The sequence below is a fragment of the Chelonia mydas genome, chromosome 20 (assembly GCF_015237465.2).
Source record: "Chelonia mydas isolate rCheMyd1 chromosome 20, rCheMyd1.pri.v2, whole genome shotgun sequence".
NCBI lineage: Eukaryota > Metazoa > Chordata > Testudines > Cheloniidae > Chelonia > Chelonia mydas.
The window spans coordinates 971,659-990,244 of record NC_051260.2 but is presented as its reverse complement, the minus strand read 5'-3'; the positions used below and the strand labels follow the sequence as shown (position 1 = coordinate 990,244).

General features: G+C 57.8%; 2 protein-coding genes across 4 annotated transcripts in view; both read right to left on the bottom strand.

Annotated features, from left to right (window-relative positions):
* The window catches only part of ACVRL1 (activin A receptor like type 1), a 29,158-nt gene extending 25,108 nt beyond the window's left edge, over nucleotides 1–4,050 (bottom strand). For 2 of the 3 annotated variants that reach the window (XR_006286662.1, XM_007064722.4), the window contains exon 1: nucleotides 3,425–4,050. Coding sequence is in view for 1 of the 3 variants with exons in the window: in XM_043532658.1 (XP_043388593.1) it covers nucleotides 2,952–3,027 (76 nt within the window). In the remaining 2 variants the exon portion in view is untranslated. Of the gene's footprint in view, nucleotides 1–2,951; nucleotides 3,377–3,424 lie in introns of those variants that run through there. The other variant, XM_043532658.1, reaches the window with a different exon arrangement.
* A 5,803-nt stretch (nucleotides 4,051–9,853) lies between these two features.
* Nucleotides 9,854–14,303, bottom strand: ANKRD33 (ankyrin repeat domain 33). Its single transcript, XM_007064721.4, has 4 exons — nucleotides 14,007–14,303; nucleotides 13,381–13,510; nucleotides 12,074–12,214; nucleotides 9,854–10,813 (listed from the first exon to the last, which is right to left on the bottom strand). Exons 1-4 carry the CDS (start codon nucleotides 14,301–14,303, stop codon nucleotides 10,035–10,037), a joined length of 1,347 nt encoding a protein of 448 aa, XP_007064783.3. The 3' UTR covers nucleotides 9,854–10,034.
* Between the last annotated feature and the right edge of the window lie 4,283 nt (nucleotides 14,304–18,586).

Below are 18,586 nucleotides of genomic sequence, written 5' to 3'. Positions count from 1 at the left end.
AGAATAGGTGTGCAGATGCTCCGCCCTCGCAGGGTCTCAGAGCCTGGGCTCCAGCCCGAGCCTGGAAAGCGACGCTGCAGTTTGACAGCCCAGAACCCCGCGTCAGCTGGCCCAGCCAGCCCCGGCTGTGCCGCAGGCCTTTCATCGCAGCGTAGGCACAGAACAAGACCAATGTTTTCCAAGGGGGCCACGGAGTTTGGAAGCTTCAGTTTTGGGGACCGTGATCTTGGGTCTGATTTTCAGAGGTGCAGAGCGCCCATAACTTCAGTTGAAGTCACTGGGAGCAGCAGAGCTACCATTAATGGCTACCATTAACCACAGACCTGGTTAAAACTGAAGGGTATGCCGACCACCTTTCAGTCATGCTAAATAGAAGAAGCTTTGCATGCTGTCAGCTTTCGGTGGTGATGAAATTGACCATTTCTTCATAATCTGTTTTCCATCTCTTACCTAGTTCCTGACCCGAGATAGCCCTTTGCCCCGGATATCTGGACTACTTAGCGCCTTCAGCAACCTCTTATGAGGAACTTTGTAAAAGGCCTTTTTGAAAGTCTAAACTAATTGTGTCCACTTGTTCTCCTTTATCTGTTCTGTTACAGAAAACGGTAGAGAATTTGAATAGATTGGTGAACGTGGTTTTCCTTTTCAGAAGCCGTGCTACTTTGACCCTATCATATCGTTAATTCCATCACTTCAGCTAATTTACCAGTCTCTAGTCTGCAATTTACTATATTTCCCCAGAGCCCAGCACCTCTGAGAATCAGACCCCAGAGGATACTTTTGAAGATTGAGACCTAAGCCCTTCTCCTCTTCCCAACACCCTGCCCTAGGTACCAGGTCCCTTCATGCTGCTTGGTTCGCACTGGAGAACAGTTTAACTAGCTGACATGAAACCAAACCAAGAAAGAAAAGGAGTACTTGTGGCACCTTAGAGACTAACCAGTTTATCTAAGGTGCCACAAGTCCTCCTTTTCTTTTTGCGAATACAGACTAACACAGCTGTTACTCTCAAACCAAGAAAGAGAATAATCAACGAAATTATCACCATGGTTCGCACAGTCACACGCTCGCATGGGAGAGATCTAGGAGTTGTGCCGAGCAAACCACGTGCAGAAAAGCCTTTTTTGGTTTTTGAGTGCCAGGATGCATCTCATGACCTGGTTCCTTATTTTTGTTCCCTGAGAACCAGCAGCTGTACAGACGCCCCCCTCCCCTCCCAGGGCACACGAGCACACTGCCAGCAGCAAGCGCTATTCCTGCCTGGGGAGGCAGCAGATTTAGGCAGTTTCCAGGACACTGCCGCTCTAGGCTGGTTGTCAGAGGTGCTGAAGTTCCCCTTGAGGTCAGAGGCAGCTGTGGGCACTCACAGTCCTCTACAAACCAGGCCATGGGTTGCTAGATCGAAATTTTACTTCAATTGGCTTTGAACCTAAATTGGGAGAGCTACGGAGATTCCCCTCTCCCATCAGTACAGAATTGGCCAGGTGCACTGGGCAGTGACATCTTCTGCCACTGAAGCTTTCAGGAGCTGACCAGTGGTCTGATCCCGGGAACATGCTGTTATTCCTAGGGCTAGAGAAAATGTAGAGCTGGGTGTCCGAGATCAGATTTGCTTGGCTTGAGGGTCTCCTTCAGGCCCATTTCGGAGCCGAACTGAGCCTTGGAGCCTTCCAAAGCTTGCTCCGGGGACCTTGGCATGCCTGGTGCAACGTGCCCAGAGCCAGCAGATGCCTCGAGCAGCCGCATTGCACAGCATGGGCTTTGCGCTACCCTGCGCTCGAGGCAGTTGCTACATTAAAAACCAGAGAAACAGGTTTTGTTATTTAAAAAAAATTCAGCCCAGACGCCCCCTCCCCACCCACGTGTTTATTTTCTCTCAAATTCTGTGTGTTAGAGAAACAGGAGGGTGAGATTGATTTTCTGTTTGTTTGTGCCGAGAACGGCAAGGGTTTAGGTTTTTTTTCTAGCCTGGAAGCTTTTTAGAAACAGTAACAAACAAATCCTGTGAAGCATCTCTGACCCCCTCCTGGGGTGTGAGTGTGTGTTAGAGCCGAACACCCCATTCCAGTCCTGAGAACCCTGCTGAGCTACAGGAGAGCAGCAGAATGCTCCCCACCGTTCCTTCCGCACCCCAGCCCTGCATTGGCTTTCTCCGCTGGCGCAGCGCATCGAGCTCAGGCCGAGCTACCTGGCTCCTTCTCCTGAGCGCTTTAGTCATTCTGCGCAGCGAAGGAGCCGTTCACGGGGTTCCATCCCACGCTGAATTTCATTTCCCACCATGTTCCCCTTAACTTGTTTGGGCCCTCTGACGATCCACAGTCTTGGCAAAACGGCATCGTTTTGTGTTATCTGCAAATTTTGCTTCCTCCCTGCTCCTCTTCTTTTCCGGATCATTCATTAATATCAGCCCCAGCACAGCTCCTGCTGTTAACTTTCGGTGGTGATGAAATTGACCATTTCTTCATAATCTGTTTTCCATCTCTTACCTAGTTCCTGACCCGAGATAGCCCTTTGCCTCGGATATCTGGACTACTTAGTGCCTTCAGCAACCTCTTATGAGGAACTTTGTAAAAGGCCTTTTTGAAAGTCTAAACTAATTGTGTCCACTTGTTCTCCTTTATCTGTTCTGTTACAGAAAACGGTAGAGAATTTGAATAGATTGGTGAACGTGGTTTTCCTTTTCAGAAGCCGTGCTACTTTGACCCTATCATATCGTTAATTCCATCACTTCAGCTAATTTACCAGTCTCTAGTCTGCAATTTACTACATTTCCCCAGCGCCTTTTAGAAAAATCTGCAAAACATTTGCTACTCTTCAATTCTCCAGTAAGGCAGCTGATTTTATTGCACTACTTGTCCAGCACTAGACCCATTGCATATTATATAATTATAGTTTACATATTGTTTCATCTTCTGAAAGGGGGCACAAGGCCAGATTCTGACTTCAGTTACCCTTGTGCAAATCCAGAGTCATCCCACTAACTGCAATTGAGGTAAACCCAGATTCTAATCTCAGTTGCGCAAGCATAAATCAGGAGCAAATTCTGCTGGCTTCAGTACGCTTACTCCGCTTTACATTCAAGCAGTGGAGTGGTTCTCAGCGGCAAGTGGTGAGATCTGAGGGAGATCAGAGTCTTAAGAGGAGAGGGACTCCCCTTGCTGTGAAAGGGGGACCCAAAGAACCGTCTGCTCCAATGTGTCACAGAGGGGGCAAATCAGGAACAGAACAGAGGGGGTGAGGAGTTACAAATATGGGGCCAGAGTCTCAGCTGCTGTAAGCCAGAGGCGCCCCAGTGAGATCAGGGCTAGGCCACTAGCTGAGGAGCGGGCCCATGACGAGATCTCTGGTAGCGCGCTTTCTGCTTTGGGCAGCAGCCTAAGAAACATCCCGACACCCACAGAGGGAGCAGCTCATTCCAACTCACCTACGGCTTTGCCCCTCTCATTGACAGCACCGGCCCGAGGAGAGGCTGCTTGTGAGCGGGTGGGTTCTGCAGAGCCTCTGGAGGCGGAAAGGAACCCTGCCAGACCCCAGTCTGGGCGTCCTGTCTCCTGCGTCTGCTGCCAGCGGGCTGTGGGGACCCTTTCCCAGGGCCAGAGGCGATTCTCCTTTGGTTGCAGGATCTGGATCCCGGGCTGCGACAGACAGTTTCCCAGCTCAGCCCAGGCAGCTCCCCACTGCGCTGCAAGCTCCAGCCTGAAGCAGATTCATGGGTCAGCCTCCATTCTCCCCAGCCCACACACCAACCTCCCTAGATTCGCAAATGGATACTGGCAGGGCAGAGCTTTGGCTCCGGTGTTAGTTCCAGCCGTGGTTGCCTGTCCCAGCCGGGGAGAGGGGTGTGTGCATCTAGGTTCCCTCCCCAGTCCCGGGGGCTCTCCCCCTGTTTTCCAAACGCAGCAGTTTGGCAAGATCTCTGAGCTCTGGATGTGGGAGAAGTCAAAAAATGTTTCTTATTACTGCCTCTTCCTGCCTGGCTTTTCTCCACCACTCCCAGCTAATAAAGCATTTCCTATTGCTGAGCATACAGCCACAGCCTAGCTCCCTTCCTCCTGCACACACCGGGCCCCTGCTCCATCCCGATTGTTCTCCCGCCCGCCCAGTCCCCGTCCAAACAATCCCCCACGCCAGGGTGTGCGGGTGGGCGGTGTTCCTGGCTCTTCCTCAGGCTCCCACCAAACCCGTGTCTGGACAAAGGGAAATGCAGCCTCCTCACAGAGCAGCCGGGGCCTAGGGGTTTGGCAGCCGTCAAGCTGCCTCAGTTTACTGGGCCGGAGTAGGAGCAGACGAGAGACATTCCGGGAGCGATGCTGGTAGCTCAGGTGGGGCCAGTGTAGGGGCGACCAGTGTGTGGGGCTGGGAAGCAATTGAGGAACTTGTTAGTACCGACTAGCTGGGAAGGAGCCCCGCTCCTTTCAGTCTGTGCTGACCCCAGTGCCCCAGGGCGGCGCTGGGGCTGCTGTGCGGCAGGGAGTGATGCAAGTGACTCCGTAGGGGGCGCTCTGCCCTCACCATCAGTGCTCACCCCAATGATCCCTAGGGGGCGCTGTGCTACTCAAAGGTGCTGGGGTGCTCGCCCAGAGCCCCAGGGCAGTGCTAGGGCGCGCGGAGCTGCAGGTGCTCTGCCCTTTGAGAGCATGCTGCCCCCAGCTGGATGCTAACAGACACTGTTACTGCTGGAGGTGTCTTTTACATGGGATGCCATGTCCTGGTCCCAAAGGCCCCAGAGCCCTTTTTGCAAGAGTTGGGTGTTAACCCTGGTGTTCAAATTCCCACAGGGGGAGGAGAGAGGGTTACTTCCGGCCTAACCGCAAATGCCTCTGGAGCTTCCCTGCAGCGACAGACTTGTGAGGCTGGCTGGCATGGCTGGCAGGGCTCTCTGGGGACCGGAAACAGCACTTCCCCTTTCGCCTTTTTTAATTCATTCTTCTGGGTCATTCTCACAGTCAGCTGATTCTCCCTCTTCCTCTCTCCCATTCAGCTCTCCTCCAGCCTCAGGCCTCCGGCAGGCTACTTCTTCCTGGCCTCTTAACTCCTCCATTTGGGGAAGGAGCAGGGGGCCAGCTGCACCTGGACTGGCATCACATCCTGCTTTGTAATGAAGTCACCGGGTCCCACGCTGCTCTCCTTAACTTCAGCGAAGAGACGTGACCTCCACAGCAGCGTCCTGGGCTCACACCGTTAAATCTGAGTTAAAGATGCTTCCCTGCAAGCTACATGCCATTAGATCCTCGCTCTCAGGCCTCCCCTACAACCACTCCCAGAGCTGGGAATAGAACCCAGGCATCCTGCCTCCCCATTGCCTGCTGTAACCACTAGACCGTAATTGCTCCCAGAACTAGGAACAGAGCCCAGGTGTCCTGCACTTAGACCCACATCACTAAAACTTCGATGCATCAATTGTGTGGCCCCTGGCCCCTAATTTTTACCGATTGCTGAAGCTATTCCGGGAGATTCCCCCCCAACATGACGTAATGTTATTAGTTATATTGGACCTAGTAAAATCTCCCAGATTGCTTTCAATAGCTACTGGGAGATGGGTGCCGATTTCGGTAGACTCCCGGCAAAGCCGGGAGGGTTGGTAACCCTACATGTGACGTAAACAGCAGGTTTAAAAAACCGGAATGAAACATAAACGGCCCAAATTTTAAACCGTGCCTGTGAAAGTTTCTTGCCTGTTTTAACCAGGGGGAGCTTTCAGTCCCATTGCAGGTTGGGGGAGGGGAAGGGGGGGAGATTTTGTGGAGCCCGAGTCCCTGGACTGGGAAATAAACAGTTTCAGTCTGATTCGGAGGGGGCAGCTGCTGCGCTGAGGCGGAAAGGAAGGCTGGGCATGCAGGGAGCCTGCCTTCACAGCCCCCGATTCCCTAAGCACATGAACGAGCTTTGCTCTGGCTCTGAAACCCCGGGGGCCTGATGGGGATTCGGCACTCCGGGTTGTTCCTGGCTCGCTCCTGTCCCAGGGCAGGCGTGTTCTGCCACCCCTCCGCTCAGCTGGGAGCGCTCCGGCGGCCCCAAGGAGGTCGCTGGGACAGCTGGCTGGCTAGCGGGAAGCACATGCGTCAGCTTCTGCAGAACTGAGGGCCTCTGGCGAGAAGCCCCAAAGGGAATGGGGTGGGAAGGTTCAGACAGCGAGAAAGGACCGCACAGTCTGGGCGCCTTTAGGAAGGAATTCTTAACTCCGGGTCTAACCAGCCAGACGCTGGAGCTGACCCGCCTCCTACTCGCAGGAGAGAGGAGCTTGGCTCTTATATTAGCTCCACTGGTTTATTTTTTAAAAAGGCCGAGTTTGGGGGAAGGGAGGGGGCTCGTTAACTCATTGTTTGCTGGAGGAATATTAAAAAACCCCTCTTCCAAGGCATCGGACCAACGTGCCCACAGCCGTAGACAGTCCAGCGCCCAGCACTGCCATGGGACGGAGGCATGCGTGGAACCAGCTGCCCGGGAGCCCCTCCGTTGTCATCAAGTTGCTGACGTGGCCACTCAGACACTGCCGTAGTGAGACTAGAGCTCCGAGCATCCTGCACAGAAAGCACAGGCCCCTGCCACCTGGGCGAAAGGAGAATCTCCGCGGGGCATTAGCCCGACAGAGCCCGTGACACACAGTCGGTGTAGCACCGCACAGATATGGGGTTTTATGCTTCCTTTGAAGTGGCTGTCAGAGACAAACGGGTGCCAGGCTGGACACACTTCTGAGGTGCTCCTGCTGGGTTTAAGGGGCTGAGGTTCGTGAAACAGATGTTTGGAACATGGGAACAGAGGCAGCAGGTTCCTGGCATTGCAAAGAGAAAGGCAGCAGCGGCAAAAGACTGTGGGACAATACGCCATGCCTCTGAAGGTGTCAAAGCACTTCAGATACCCTTGAGTTCATCCTCAGAATCCCCATGCTGTAGGTAATCAGGCCAGGACTCCTGGGTTCTGTTCGCAGCTCTGGGAGGGGAGTGGGGTCGGAGCAGGGGGCTGGGAGCCTGAGGGGGGAGTAGGCTCTGGTTATTAGAGCAGGTTCTAATGTGCTGCAGAGTTGCCATGTGACCTTGGATGAGCTACCTACACTTTACCTATGTTCCTGTGTCTCCTGATCTGCAAATAGGAGCAGACTCACCTCTGGGAGGTGTGGGAGTGGGCCCAGAGCAGCCGGCTGGGGCAGTGCCAGTGAGCCACATGGGTGCCTGCAGGGAAACCCCCAGTTCCTTTCAGCTTGTGCCTGTTTCAGACCCCAAGAGGCCAGGCTCCTTAGAGACCCTGCCAGGGTGGCTCCAGCCCTGGGACTTTGTCCCATATGTGATCTAGCATTAGGGCACAGCTCAATGGGATTAAGCCAACTAAATCCAGGCTGCAGAGGGGTGGGAATTTATCCCACCGGCCACACCAGAAGTCTGACTTGCTGGGGAAAAGCATTGCCCACCTCCATCTAGGGCGGGGGACTCTGAGCGCTGCTCCAGGAGGTGGAGCGTATTGATTTTCCCATCCCCTTCCTGTTCTTGGGGCTGCCCAATCCTCTCCGTTCTGCTGCTCATGGCCCAGGCTGTGGCTGTTGGTTCATTTTAACTGAACTCCGTTTTGGGGAGAGTCCAAGAGAGGGGTGATCCTGGGTAACTACACAGCATCTGATCTCAGCCAGGACCCCACAGCAGGAACCTCCGTCCCCTCTCCACTCCTGGCCTGGCCCGGGTGGCGGGAGGTGTGTTCCCATCCCACCTTGAGCCAGGCGCTGTACGTAGGGGGCAATGCGCCAAGCACAGCACATCCCCGCTCCCTTAACCTGGCCATGCCACGAGGCTGGAGCCAGCGCGAGTGCCCTCCGGGTGCTGTTCCTGCCAGAGCTTGGTGGCATGGGGCATGGGGCGCAGGGACCCGTGTGGGTCCGCTGCAGCTGGATGCTCAGAGGAGCTGCCGTTGCACTCCCATTAAGCACCAGCTTGCTGACCCTCCCCTGCTCCTGCCTCAGGAATGCGCTGACAGGGTTACCGCGGCGGGTGGAGCTAAGCTGGTCGGCTGTCTCACCCCATGGCAGGTGATTCAGGAGAGCCCCAGTTCTCAACGAGGCCGTGGGCAGGTTTCAGGGGTCTGCCAAAACAACCCGGAGAGCAGCGCCGGTGTTTGGGGCCCAGGGCGGAAAGGCCCCGCCTGAGCCCCGCCACCCGAGGCGAAAGCCGAAGCCCGAACAGCTTAGCTTCACGGTGCCCCGTGGGGTGTGGGGCCCCAGACAACGGCCCTGCTGGCTACCCCTTGCGGCCAGCCCTGGCTTTTCATCTACTGGCTCTGCATGAAACCCGTTGTTGTGGCCCGGGTGGTTTTATAGCATGTTTGGGGGGGTGGGAAAGAAAACGGTTGAGAAGCCCATGTCCTGCTCCAGCACTGCGGGCCCTGCTGCGGCAGCTGCCGCCTCTCAGCATGGGGACTGTGCTCTGGGAAGATCCCCCGGCTCCCCGTGCGGGCTCTGGGCTCTCCTGGCTGCTTCCCAGTTGCCACCATTGCAGTCTGTGCCCTCTGCAGTTTGAACTGGGTGTGACGTCACCCTGCCTCGAGCTGTTGCGCTGTGCTGCTCCCCAGAGGTGGCTGCATCTCCACCGTACGGTGAAGTGACTCTGGGGCCTAGGCTCAATAGGTGTCCTGGGTTCCCAGCTCTGGGAGGGGAGTGGGGCTAGTGGTTGGAGCTGGGGATGGGGAGTCAGGGCTTGTCATTCCAGCTCCGGGAGGGGAGTGGGGTCCCATGATTACAGAAGGGGACCTGGCGCTCCAGCTCTGCCATGGTGGTATGACCTTGGGCAAGTCACTTGGCTTCTCTGCGGCTCCATGAGTAACAGGGGCCGACGCTGGAGTGAGGAAGTTTAATACCCACCGAGCACTTGGGTCCCCCTGGACGGAAGACGCTAGTGAAAAGAGCACAAGGCGTCGTCAGCCCTGGGGTTTGGTGTACTCATCAATGCCGATTTCCTGGCAACCGCTTTCAGTTTAATTTAAACAGTCGCGTTCTGTGAAATCGCAGCCAGATGAGGACCTAAATAATAGGGGGAAGGGGTCAGAATTTCACCCCTTTCTGGAATGTTCCTGATTGTTTCCTTCCTCTGTTACAAGCCGGGCGCTCCCTGGCACTAGGACCCAAAGGGGCTCAGCGCAGGGGCGTGAATCCCGGTGCGCAGGGCTGGAGGAATGTCCTCGTACCTTACGCTGCCAGCTCCACTGCTAGGTGGTGCCCTCGGCAGCCATGTCCCGGCACGCTTTGTGCGTTGCACGAAGTAAAACATCTCCGACGCCAAAGTGATGGAGAACCCCCATCCCCCGCTCGCCCTTCCCACGCCCCCAGCCCCAGGGAAGCTGCCTCCTTGGGCCAAGCATCGGACTCCACATGAGTTCAGGTCTTTGGCCTTTCTCCACCCACGTTTTGTCGCTCCCAGTGATTTCCGGCTCTGGGGCAGCGGGAGCGTCACGTGTGAGCCGGAGCAGCTGTTCCCGCAGCACAGCGAGTGGTGCCTACAGTCCGGGAAGGTCATAAAATCAAGTGCAAGTTCTGGGCATCAGCCCTGGGTACTGGGTGGAAGTAACAGAGAATGGGGGCCCTGGGAAGGGCCCTAGGGGGTTCTGGGTAACAGACTGGGGCACTGGGGCGGGGCAGGGCAGGGTCCCGGGGGCGGGGGGCGTGTATACAGACTGGGGCACTGGGGCAGGGCAGGGCCTCGGAGGGTTCTGGGTAACAGAGTGAGGCTGGGCAGGGCCCTGGGGGGTGCTGGGACTGGGGTTCTCCGTGGGGTTTAGTTGACTGGGGCTGGGCAGGGCCCTGCGGGGCACTGGGGCTGGGGGTTCTCGGTTGGGTTTAGCTGATTGTTCACACACAGTCTGAAGCTCCCTATGTCTCGTTCTCACTGCTGAGCCCACAGGCCGGTCTCTGATCTGCCCCTTGGTGAAATGCCCTTTCGGAGCAGGGCAGCTCCCCAAACAGCAGACAGGGCGAGCGTGTCCTTGAGGCGGCCCTGGGGCCTGACCCCAAAGCCCCCGGGCATGGCCAGCTGCCATGCTAGGAGCATCCCCCTCCCCTATGACTTCTTCCCTTTGCTTGTCTTCGTTTTCGTCATCGTCGCCTTCTGCTTCTCCGCTGCCTCGGCGGCTTTCTTCCTCTCCTCCTTCAGCTCCTTGAACTTCCACTTGGGCAGCTCCAGCGTGTTCTTGTTCTTCCGTGACCGCGGCAGCTTCTCCTTGCAGGCCGGGGGGAAGGTGGCCTTGACCAGTTTGATTTTGGGGACGTGGCCTCCGGGGAAGATGCTGTTCCTGCGCAGTAGCCGCAGGGGGAGGAAGCTCAGCATGCCGGAGGCGCTCCGGTACGGGACCAGGATGCGGGTCTCTGACACAGCCTGGCCGTTGCAGGAGGATGAGCCGGGCTCGGACTTGGCATCGGGATCCGGCGTGTACTCCTTGAGGATCTCCGGCACTGACAGCCTCTGCTTGCCCACCTCCGGGGGGCTCCCGGGGCAGATGGTTTGGCAGGCCGTAGCCACAAAGGGGCTGGCCAGGCATGTGGTCATCCGGACCATGTGGTCCATCACCCCGTCCGCCTCAGGGTCATGGGGGAGGTTGATGCTGAAGGTAGAGCAGATCTTCTCCAACAGCCTCTCGCACCTGGATTTAGTGGCCAGTGCCTTGGCCACCAACTCGGGCAGCATCGGCCACTCGGGCCGGTACTGGTCACTGAACTGCTCAGCTCGGGGCCGCTGCAGGATGTTCCGGATCTGTACCATGGTCTCGAAGCGCCCAGTCAGACCTGCCCACTCCCGGGCTGTCTTCCCCCGGACAGGATCCACCGCTGTCAGGTCAGCTCCTGAGACCACAGGGGGTAAAGAAAGGGCCCGTTATAAAAATGAACCCCTTGGCTGCATAACGGCAAGTGGCTTGGGTCAGAGCCCGAGAGCAGGCCTGTTCCAAACAGCTTCATCACAGGCTTCGTGGATGGGAAAAAGCTTTTAGAACAAAACGAAGGAGGCAGGGTGACCTAGTGGATAGTGCCCTGAACAGGCCTGGGCTCCGATCCCAGCTTGGCCACTGGCCTGCTGAGCGACCATGGGCAAGTCATGGCACCACTCTGCCTCAGTTTCCCCATCTGTAAAATGAGGGTGAATGAGACTGGCCAGCTTTGTAAAGAGCTTTGAGATCTGCTGATGGAACATTGAATGAGCGCTAGATGGCAGCCGAGAACAAGGAGCAAGGCCCAGCGGGGGACGAGGGCTGGGATTCTAACCCCGTCACCCGGGAAGAGGTCGTGGGCCCGTCTACACTGCGGTTGCAGGTGTGATTGCAGCGAGTGTGGACGCACCCACGTTAGCTGTAAGCTAGCTCGCGCAGGTCCCAGTGGCACAGCCTGAGAGCAGAATCAAGGTCCAGGCTTCCCTGCGACAGGTACCAAGCTACCTATGTTAAAGCTTGCTCTCTCTGGTACCTCTCCAAAGCAGCGTAGACGTCCTCGCTCGGGCTCTGCAGCGGGTTTCAGAGCCCAGGCTCCAGCCTGAGCCCGAGCACCTACACTGTTGATTTAGCCCCATAGCTTGAGCCCGAGTCAGTTGGGGATTGGTCCTGCTTTGAGCAGGGGGTTGGACTAGATACCTCCTGAGGTCCCTTCCCACCCTGATAGTCTATGGTTCTATGATCCAGGCTCTGACACTCACGGTCGCAGGGTGTTTTTTGCAGGGTACACATAACCCCAAGAGCTAGCTGAGGTCAACCCTGCATACCTCCCCTGGGAATAACCTTGACTGGCGACGCTGAGGTAAAAAACAGCATCTTGTCTCACTCAGATTTTACATGGCGAGAGTGATCCATGTGAACACACCTTCTGGCTGCGAAGATGTAGCCTAGGAAACAAGTGCATTTGACTCAGGTGAAAATCCTAGGGCAGACGAGGCAGTTGTCAGTTTTAACGTGAGTTAGCCGGCCAAGGTAACCCCTACGCAGGGGGCAGAGCTATAACATGTTAAAGTTACAATGGCCTCATCCTTACTGGGATTTTCAAATGAGTCAAAAAACTTTCCCCCTAAGCTCGGCCCTTGCCCAGCAATTCCCTGAGACACCCGAGAGAGCAATGCACCTGCCAGGAGCAGTGCGGTGACGCACTCCTTCTGCCCCTGCACTGCTGCCTTCATCAGCGCCGTCAGGCCCCGCACGTCCCTCCTCTCGATCTCCAGCATGGGGTAGTAGTTCAGGAGATAGTTAACTATTGTGACGTGTCCTTGACAGGCAGAGAGAGAGAAGCTGCATTAGAATTTCAAAACATAACAAGAAATGAGTATTTAGCGCCCACTCACTGAAGGCTGCATGCATTAGCGGTGTGACTGGGGCATGTGTTCATGAAGGCCCCAGTGCGGTGCTTACAGGGGAGTGAACCAGAGTGATCATGCATGGGTCTGACTTTTTAAAATCCTAGGAAATTAAATGCAAAAAAACTTTGTTAACGCATCAGCCCCTCTGCAGGTAAACCAGGAAAGAATCCAAGAGTGCAGTTTCCTAGACTGCGGGGAACACAGCTGGGTGACAGCTGGGTCATGTTTCCCTCCTATTTACCTTAGTAAGATCCTGCTTCTCTTCCCCCCGTCCTGGGGTGTAGATTGGGGGTAGCCATGCTGAAGTGAGTAGAATTATTCTGGCTTAGGGAGAGGCGAATCAGGCCCTAAATGTGCAACGTAACGGGCCAGATCCTCAGTTGGTGTCAATCACTGTAGCTTCACTGACCTCAGAGGAGCTCTGGTGATTGACACCAGCGTAGGATCTGGTCCACTACCCAGCACTGCTCAGGCAGGGGCTGCTCTGAGCCCAAGGGGACATTGTTGTAGGAACCTGAACGTTGGAATTAAATGACTTCATGGTTTAAAAACTGCTACTGTAATGAGGCCTGATCGCAAGGCCGGATGTTCTGACTTCTGTAGGCCCCTGGGAACATGCCAGCCATGGTTTCTGTGGGATTTTTGTTCCTCTGCTGGGGGTGGGGTGGGGGGTGGGCGCAAAGGGGGTGTTGCATTTTTGTGTCCAGGCAAAATGCGATGACCAGCTGCTGTGTGAGGCTGAACTGCTTAGAAAGGAGGCTGTTTTCTAGCCCCTGCCATTGAGTTATTTCTGGTTATTTCTCATGGGCGACTAGTCTGGGAACCAGGTCTGTCTCTCAGAGAAGAACGTGAGGGTGGGAGTGGGCAGCAAGTTGGAAATGAGACATTATTGTTAAGGCTCCCATCACTGGGGTAGCTGAGAACATGCCTCTGTAATAATCTGTGGACCTCGCTGCTGCAGGATAACTGGACATTGCCTGTTTAGCTGCCCTCTAATTTCAGTGAGCGCTCCATGCCCCTGTACTCTGGGGAGCTCCTGGGTGCAGCCGCAGCACCGGCACGCCCCAGCTCCTACCTGCTTGGGCGGCGATCATGAGTGCCGTGTTCCCGTCATTATCCTGGCGATTGATGTCTATGTAGGGGCATTTGCTCAGCAGGGTCACGATGTCCACGAAGCCCTTGAAGCAGGCCACCATGAGCCCATTCTGGGGAGGAGCATTCAGAATCAGTGTGTCAGTGAACGCCAGCGTCTTCCCCACTGTGCCCTCACCCCCCCCATGGCACTTGCCCCTCTTGCAGGGCCTCACGTACCCTCTCCCGTGCTGCCAAAGTGCATGATGGGAAAATGGTTTGTAGCACGAGAGTAGTTACGGGGCTGGGAACCAATAGGATTCCAGGTAAAGGGCAGTCCAAGGGTCCATCCAGTCTGCTATTCCTGCCTCCGGGCTGTGCCGGACTGGTGTGTCTAGTCCCCGTATCCCGCCTCCAGCAGGGGGAGCCCTTTCTGCCCCTCCCACGATGCACCTGGCCAGCCACGGGGTTGGCTCCAGCCTTGGCAAGGAGGCGGGTGCGGAGTGTGGGCTGGGAGCCAGGGGGAGCCGCGGGGTCTGTCTGTGTCCAGCCGCCTCACTAGGAATCCTCTTGCTAGTCATCCCGGTCTCCCCCCAAGGGGCTCCGTGCCCACGGCGCGGGAATGCTTACCCGCCCATTGATATCCAGCTGTGTGACCTCCTGCCGGCTCACTCCAAGGGCCAGCGTCTCCTGCAGCAGCCTGGCGTTGTTCCGGGCACAGCACTGGTAGAAGGTGGGCAAGTGCCCACAATCCGCGGCCGGCGCGGGCTCGTAGCAGGGGTAGACGGAGTCGTCGGAGAGGATGCTGCTGGTGTCAGAGAGCTCGGCCTCCTCCGTCTCCTCCTCCTCCTCGTAGTGCAGCTCTGGGTCCGAGGCATCCAGGCTGGTCTTCCAGGTCTGCAGCACGCTCTCCTCCACTGCTGTCATCTGTCATGCAGCCCATTCAGAGGGAGCAGGGCCTGGCACAGCACCACCTGCCCACCCTGCTCCAGGAGCCCCCGGGTGCCCTTCTCCCCTGGGTGATGACTCTGCAATGCAAGCCCAGGTCAGTGAGGCTGGGCCAGGCCCAGACCCCCCTCCCCTGCCCAGGGGCCGGTCGCTCTGTGGTGAGGCTGGGGGGAGCCCTGCCTTCTCTGGGCCGCTCGCAGGGGCAGCTGGGACTGACGGGCACTAGAGGCTGCTCTTGGCACATGGCTCCGTTCGCCCTTGAGACCAAACTGGGATTAGACCCCCCGCCCCCTAGCAGCGTGAGCTGTGACCCAGGTGCAGAGCTGGCCGTAAAGCCATCGCCTGAGGGCTGGGGCAGCTCAGGAGCTTTGGGGGTGCAGAGCAGCGCCCAGCCTCTGGGCCACCTGCCATGGGGGGGACCCAGCCAGGCAGGGGGGGAACCTCTGTGCCCCTCCCCAACTGCCCCTTCCATTGGCCTCTCAACCCAAATTCCTCTCCTGCTAGGGGCGGGCGAGGAGGGAGTGCGTGTGCCCCGGTCCCAGCAGGCTGGACCGCTACCCGGCTGCAGGGGCTTGCTCTCTGCGCCCCAGAGTCCTGCGTCCGTCCCGTATGCTGCTAGCGACACAGAGGCCCTTTGCTGCCCCACGTGTCCAGCTCTGAAAGCACCTGCTTGCCCGTTTGATAAGAAAGGAGAAGGGGGGGTTCTCCCTGCCCCCCATCCTATCCCCACACAGGAGAACATGGCAGCTGCAAAGCCCATTTCTCCGGCAGAGCTGGGGCCGAGTCCAGCACTGAAGGGGTAAATTAAATCACCAGGTCCAGGCCTCCTCCCTGCTGGGGAAGGGGCCCAGACCCCAGACCACCAGGTCTGAAGCCCCAGGCCTCGCCAGGGAAGGGGCCCCTCCTCGTTGGCTGAACATGAGACAGCCCCGCACGCAGCTTGCTGGGATTTCTCTGTCTGTCTGTAACGGGATAGCTGCCCTGGCGTTTCCTGGACTGTTCTGGGCACCCAGAGCTCTAGTGAGGTGGGGGGAAATGGGGGACAAAGGGAGCCCTGGACCTGTCACTAGCACAGCGCTGACATGGTCCAGCCTGGAGGGCAGAGGGGAAGCCGACTCTGAGCCGCCCCTTGGCCCGTGCAGTCCAGTGTCCTCTGGCTGGGGGCAGCCCTGGTTCTCTGCTGCCCTCCCTTGCATCCCAGCCCTGTGCATGACCGGCTCACGGCAGCCCCTGCTCTAATCACCCCTGTCTACACCCATCCTGGAGCACGCTGGAAGGACTCACTTCTTTACCCAGTGCACCACTAGCCTACGGCACTCCCTGCCACAAGGTCCCAAGCAGGGTGCAAGGGGAGGTCTGGCAGCTAGCGGGCTGACACCCACCGCTCCAGTATTATCTGGGAAATAAAACCCTGATGGGGGGTGAGGGTACAAGCTTCCTGCCTACCTGACCATTAGTGTCTCCTGCCCCTTCCCTGACGCACCTGTCACCGGTCCCTGCGGGCTGGGGGATGCTGCTGCTGCTGCTCTGCTCTGGTCCAGCGAAGCTTCGGAAATCCCTGGAAATACTGCACCAGCGTTTGCCTCTCGGCCCAGGCAGGGAGAAATTGCTTCTCCCTCCCAGGGCTTCTCTGGGGACACTCAGCTCTTCCACCTCTGTCCCTGGCCCTCTGGGTTTCAGCGCTGCTCCAGCCTGGCAGAGACACTCCCTTAGACACTGAGGCCTGTGGAAAGTTTTCCCTTCCCCCCCACCCCAAGGGAAAGCGGGTTCTGCCCCGGGGCTCCCGAGTGGTGACAGCTGGCACCTTGCTGGGGGCTTAGCCAGCCAAGGCATCTTAATTTAGACTGTTACTTAAAATGGCTCTGGCCGCCCTGAGCAGGATCAGGCAGGCGTGTGCGGGATTTGGTGTCTTTAGCTGGAGGAGGGGGTGCCGGGAGCCATCGCACTCTCCTGGTGTGTTTCTACACTTGCCTCGCTCTGAGGGCCGGACACTGTGACCCAGCTCAGAGCTCCGGGGGCCGAAGGAGACAGTCCCTGGGGCGTGCAACTTGGAGCCTTCTTTGCACGTCCCGTGCAAACAGCTGAGCAGATCCTCAATGGGTCGCTTGCACGGGGAAGTATCTGATCTGCACAACTGCACCTGCAAATGAAACACCCGGGTGCACTCGCTTTTCCTGCCTGGGCCGTTGAACCCAGCTCACCAGCTTTGGGCCAGACTGACCAAGGTCTGTAGCACCTGGAGGGACTCTCAAGAGCAGCCCCGCTGGCCAGGCGTCGCCTCCGGAAGGAAGCCGGCGGCTCCTCCTTCCTCTTGCTTTTTAAAAAGTTTTGTTTCCCAAATTAAGGGGCCAGGGCGCTTTGTGGGGGTCCCAGCAAATGGTGGGTCCCCCAGCAGCTGTTAGTTCAAATCCAGTGTGGGTCAGACTGGAAGCTGTGACCCTCTCATAGCTAAGTGGGCCTCGTGTGTGACATGAGTTGGGTGGGTCTCAGTCCAGACCCTAGCAGACAGGTGTCTCCACAGTTAAGGCCACTGTCCCATTGGGAGCTAGTGGGTCCCTTTGCTGGGGGTCTTGGGGGTGAAGTTAAAGGGGGAGCAGGCCTGGGAGACGAGACTCAGGAGGGCAGGCTGAGCTGGGGCACGGCAGGGTGTGGGGAGCTAGTCCTGCTGCTGTCGCTTCTGCGGGCTGAAGGCTCCAGGGCCCCACGGACAGCCTGTGGGTCGCTTCCTCCCTTGACCCGCTCTGCTGGGTGTGTCTCCGTGGGGAGGGCATGGAGGTGAGTCTTGGGCTAGCAAAGGGAGCTGGAGCGCGAGCCCTGGGGCCTCCTATCCACCCACAGCGCGCACAGCAGGGTCCTGCTTCCCTGCCCCATGTGCGTGTCTACCCCTTGCCACCGGGCCCCTGTCCTGGCTGGGAGAGGAGAGGGACCTACTGGCAAGAGTGGCCACCAGCCCCGCTCCAAGCCCCTGGGATTTGGGGGCCCCCAAATGGTGACTGGGGGCACGTCCACTCGCTACTGGACGGGGCAGGCTGAGGAGACAAGGGGCCGACGCTGCGGCTCTCACAAACGTCCCTGCGCTGGCCCTCCAGGAGCAGCAGGAGCCCTCTGCAGCCGTTACGTAACACGGCAAGAATAGCGCCTGGCTGCTGCAGCCCTGAGCCGCCCGGGTCCCGGCACCCAAGCCTGGTCCCCGCGCGATGTAGGCCCCTGTCCTGCCTGCCACGTGCTGCCGTCAAGGCTTTATCTAACCTTCCCCAGCCTCTTATCACAAGACAAGGCCTGGAGCGGCTTTAGGGCTTACGGGGGTTATCGCAGGGAGCTGTGCGTTATAATCCGTCCTGGCTGCAGACCGGAGCCTCTGAGCAGGTTATGTCACAGCAGAGATCTTGGCATGCCTGGCCTGGCCCCGCCACAGCCCACAGGTGCATTTGCCTATTATAGCTCCAGCACTTGCCCTCTGCCCGCCTTCTCCCGCTGCAGGCTATTGGCCATTGCTGGGTGCTCTGCGGGGCCCCGCGCCCGCGGGGAGGGAGGCCAGGGGCACCTAGAGGGGTTGCGGGTCTGTGCAGCACCTGACACCACACAGCTGGAGTCTGGACACTGCTGCAGGGCGAGGCAGGCTGGCGGAGCCCCGGGCAGGGACTCCAGAGATGTGGATTCAAGTCTCGGGGCTGCCACGGACTCGCTGCCCGGCCTTCGGGTCTCAGCTCCCGGGGCATGATAATGCTTCCTGCCTCTGGCTCTTCCACTGGGATTGCAAACCCCGTGGGTTGGGCCCGTGCCTCTGCACTGCGAATGGGAACCAAGGAGGGTGATAAAACACCACAATGTCCCGCAGCGCAGCAAGCCTTTTCCCCTTGCAACTGCACTGTGTGCAGCCGACGGTGGCCACCAGGGGCTGCCACAGGACAAGGCCACAGAGCCGGTTTGCCAGCTGACGGATTATTAATATGGAGCCGGTGGCTGGATAATCCGCAGCCAGCGCGTGACTTGTCCGTCCTTCCCGCTTGTCATGAGCGTCCAGCCAGCTGGCAACGAGAGACCCTTGGCAGACGGGCTGGGCCCTTCCCTACTCCATCACCTCCCTCCTTTACCGCAGATACAAACATGCCGGGCCTGGAATATTTGCTGCCTTGTTACAATAAAATGGCTCTTTGATTTCAAATGCTGCCGGCCGTGCCTGCTGGAGGGGCAGGGGCTCTCTCCCCTGGAAGGGCGGGGCTCCGGGGCGCGTGCCTCCTGTCTGTGCTGGGCCGTGTGGA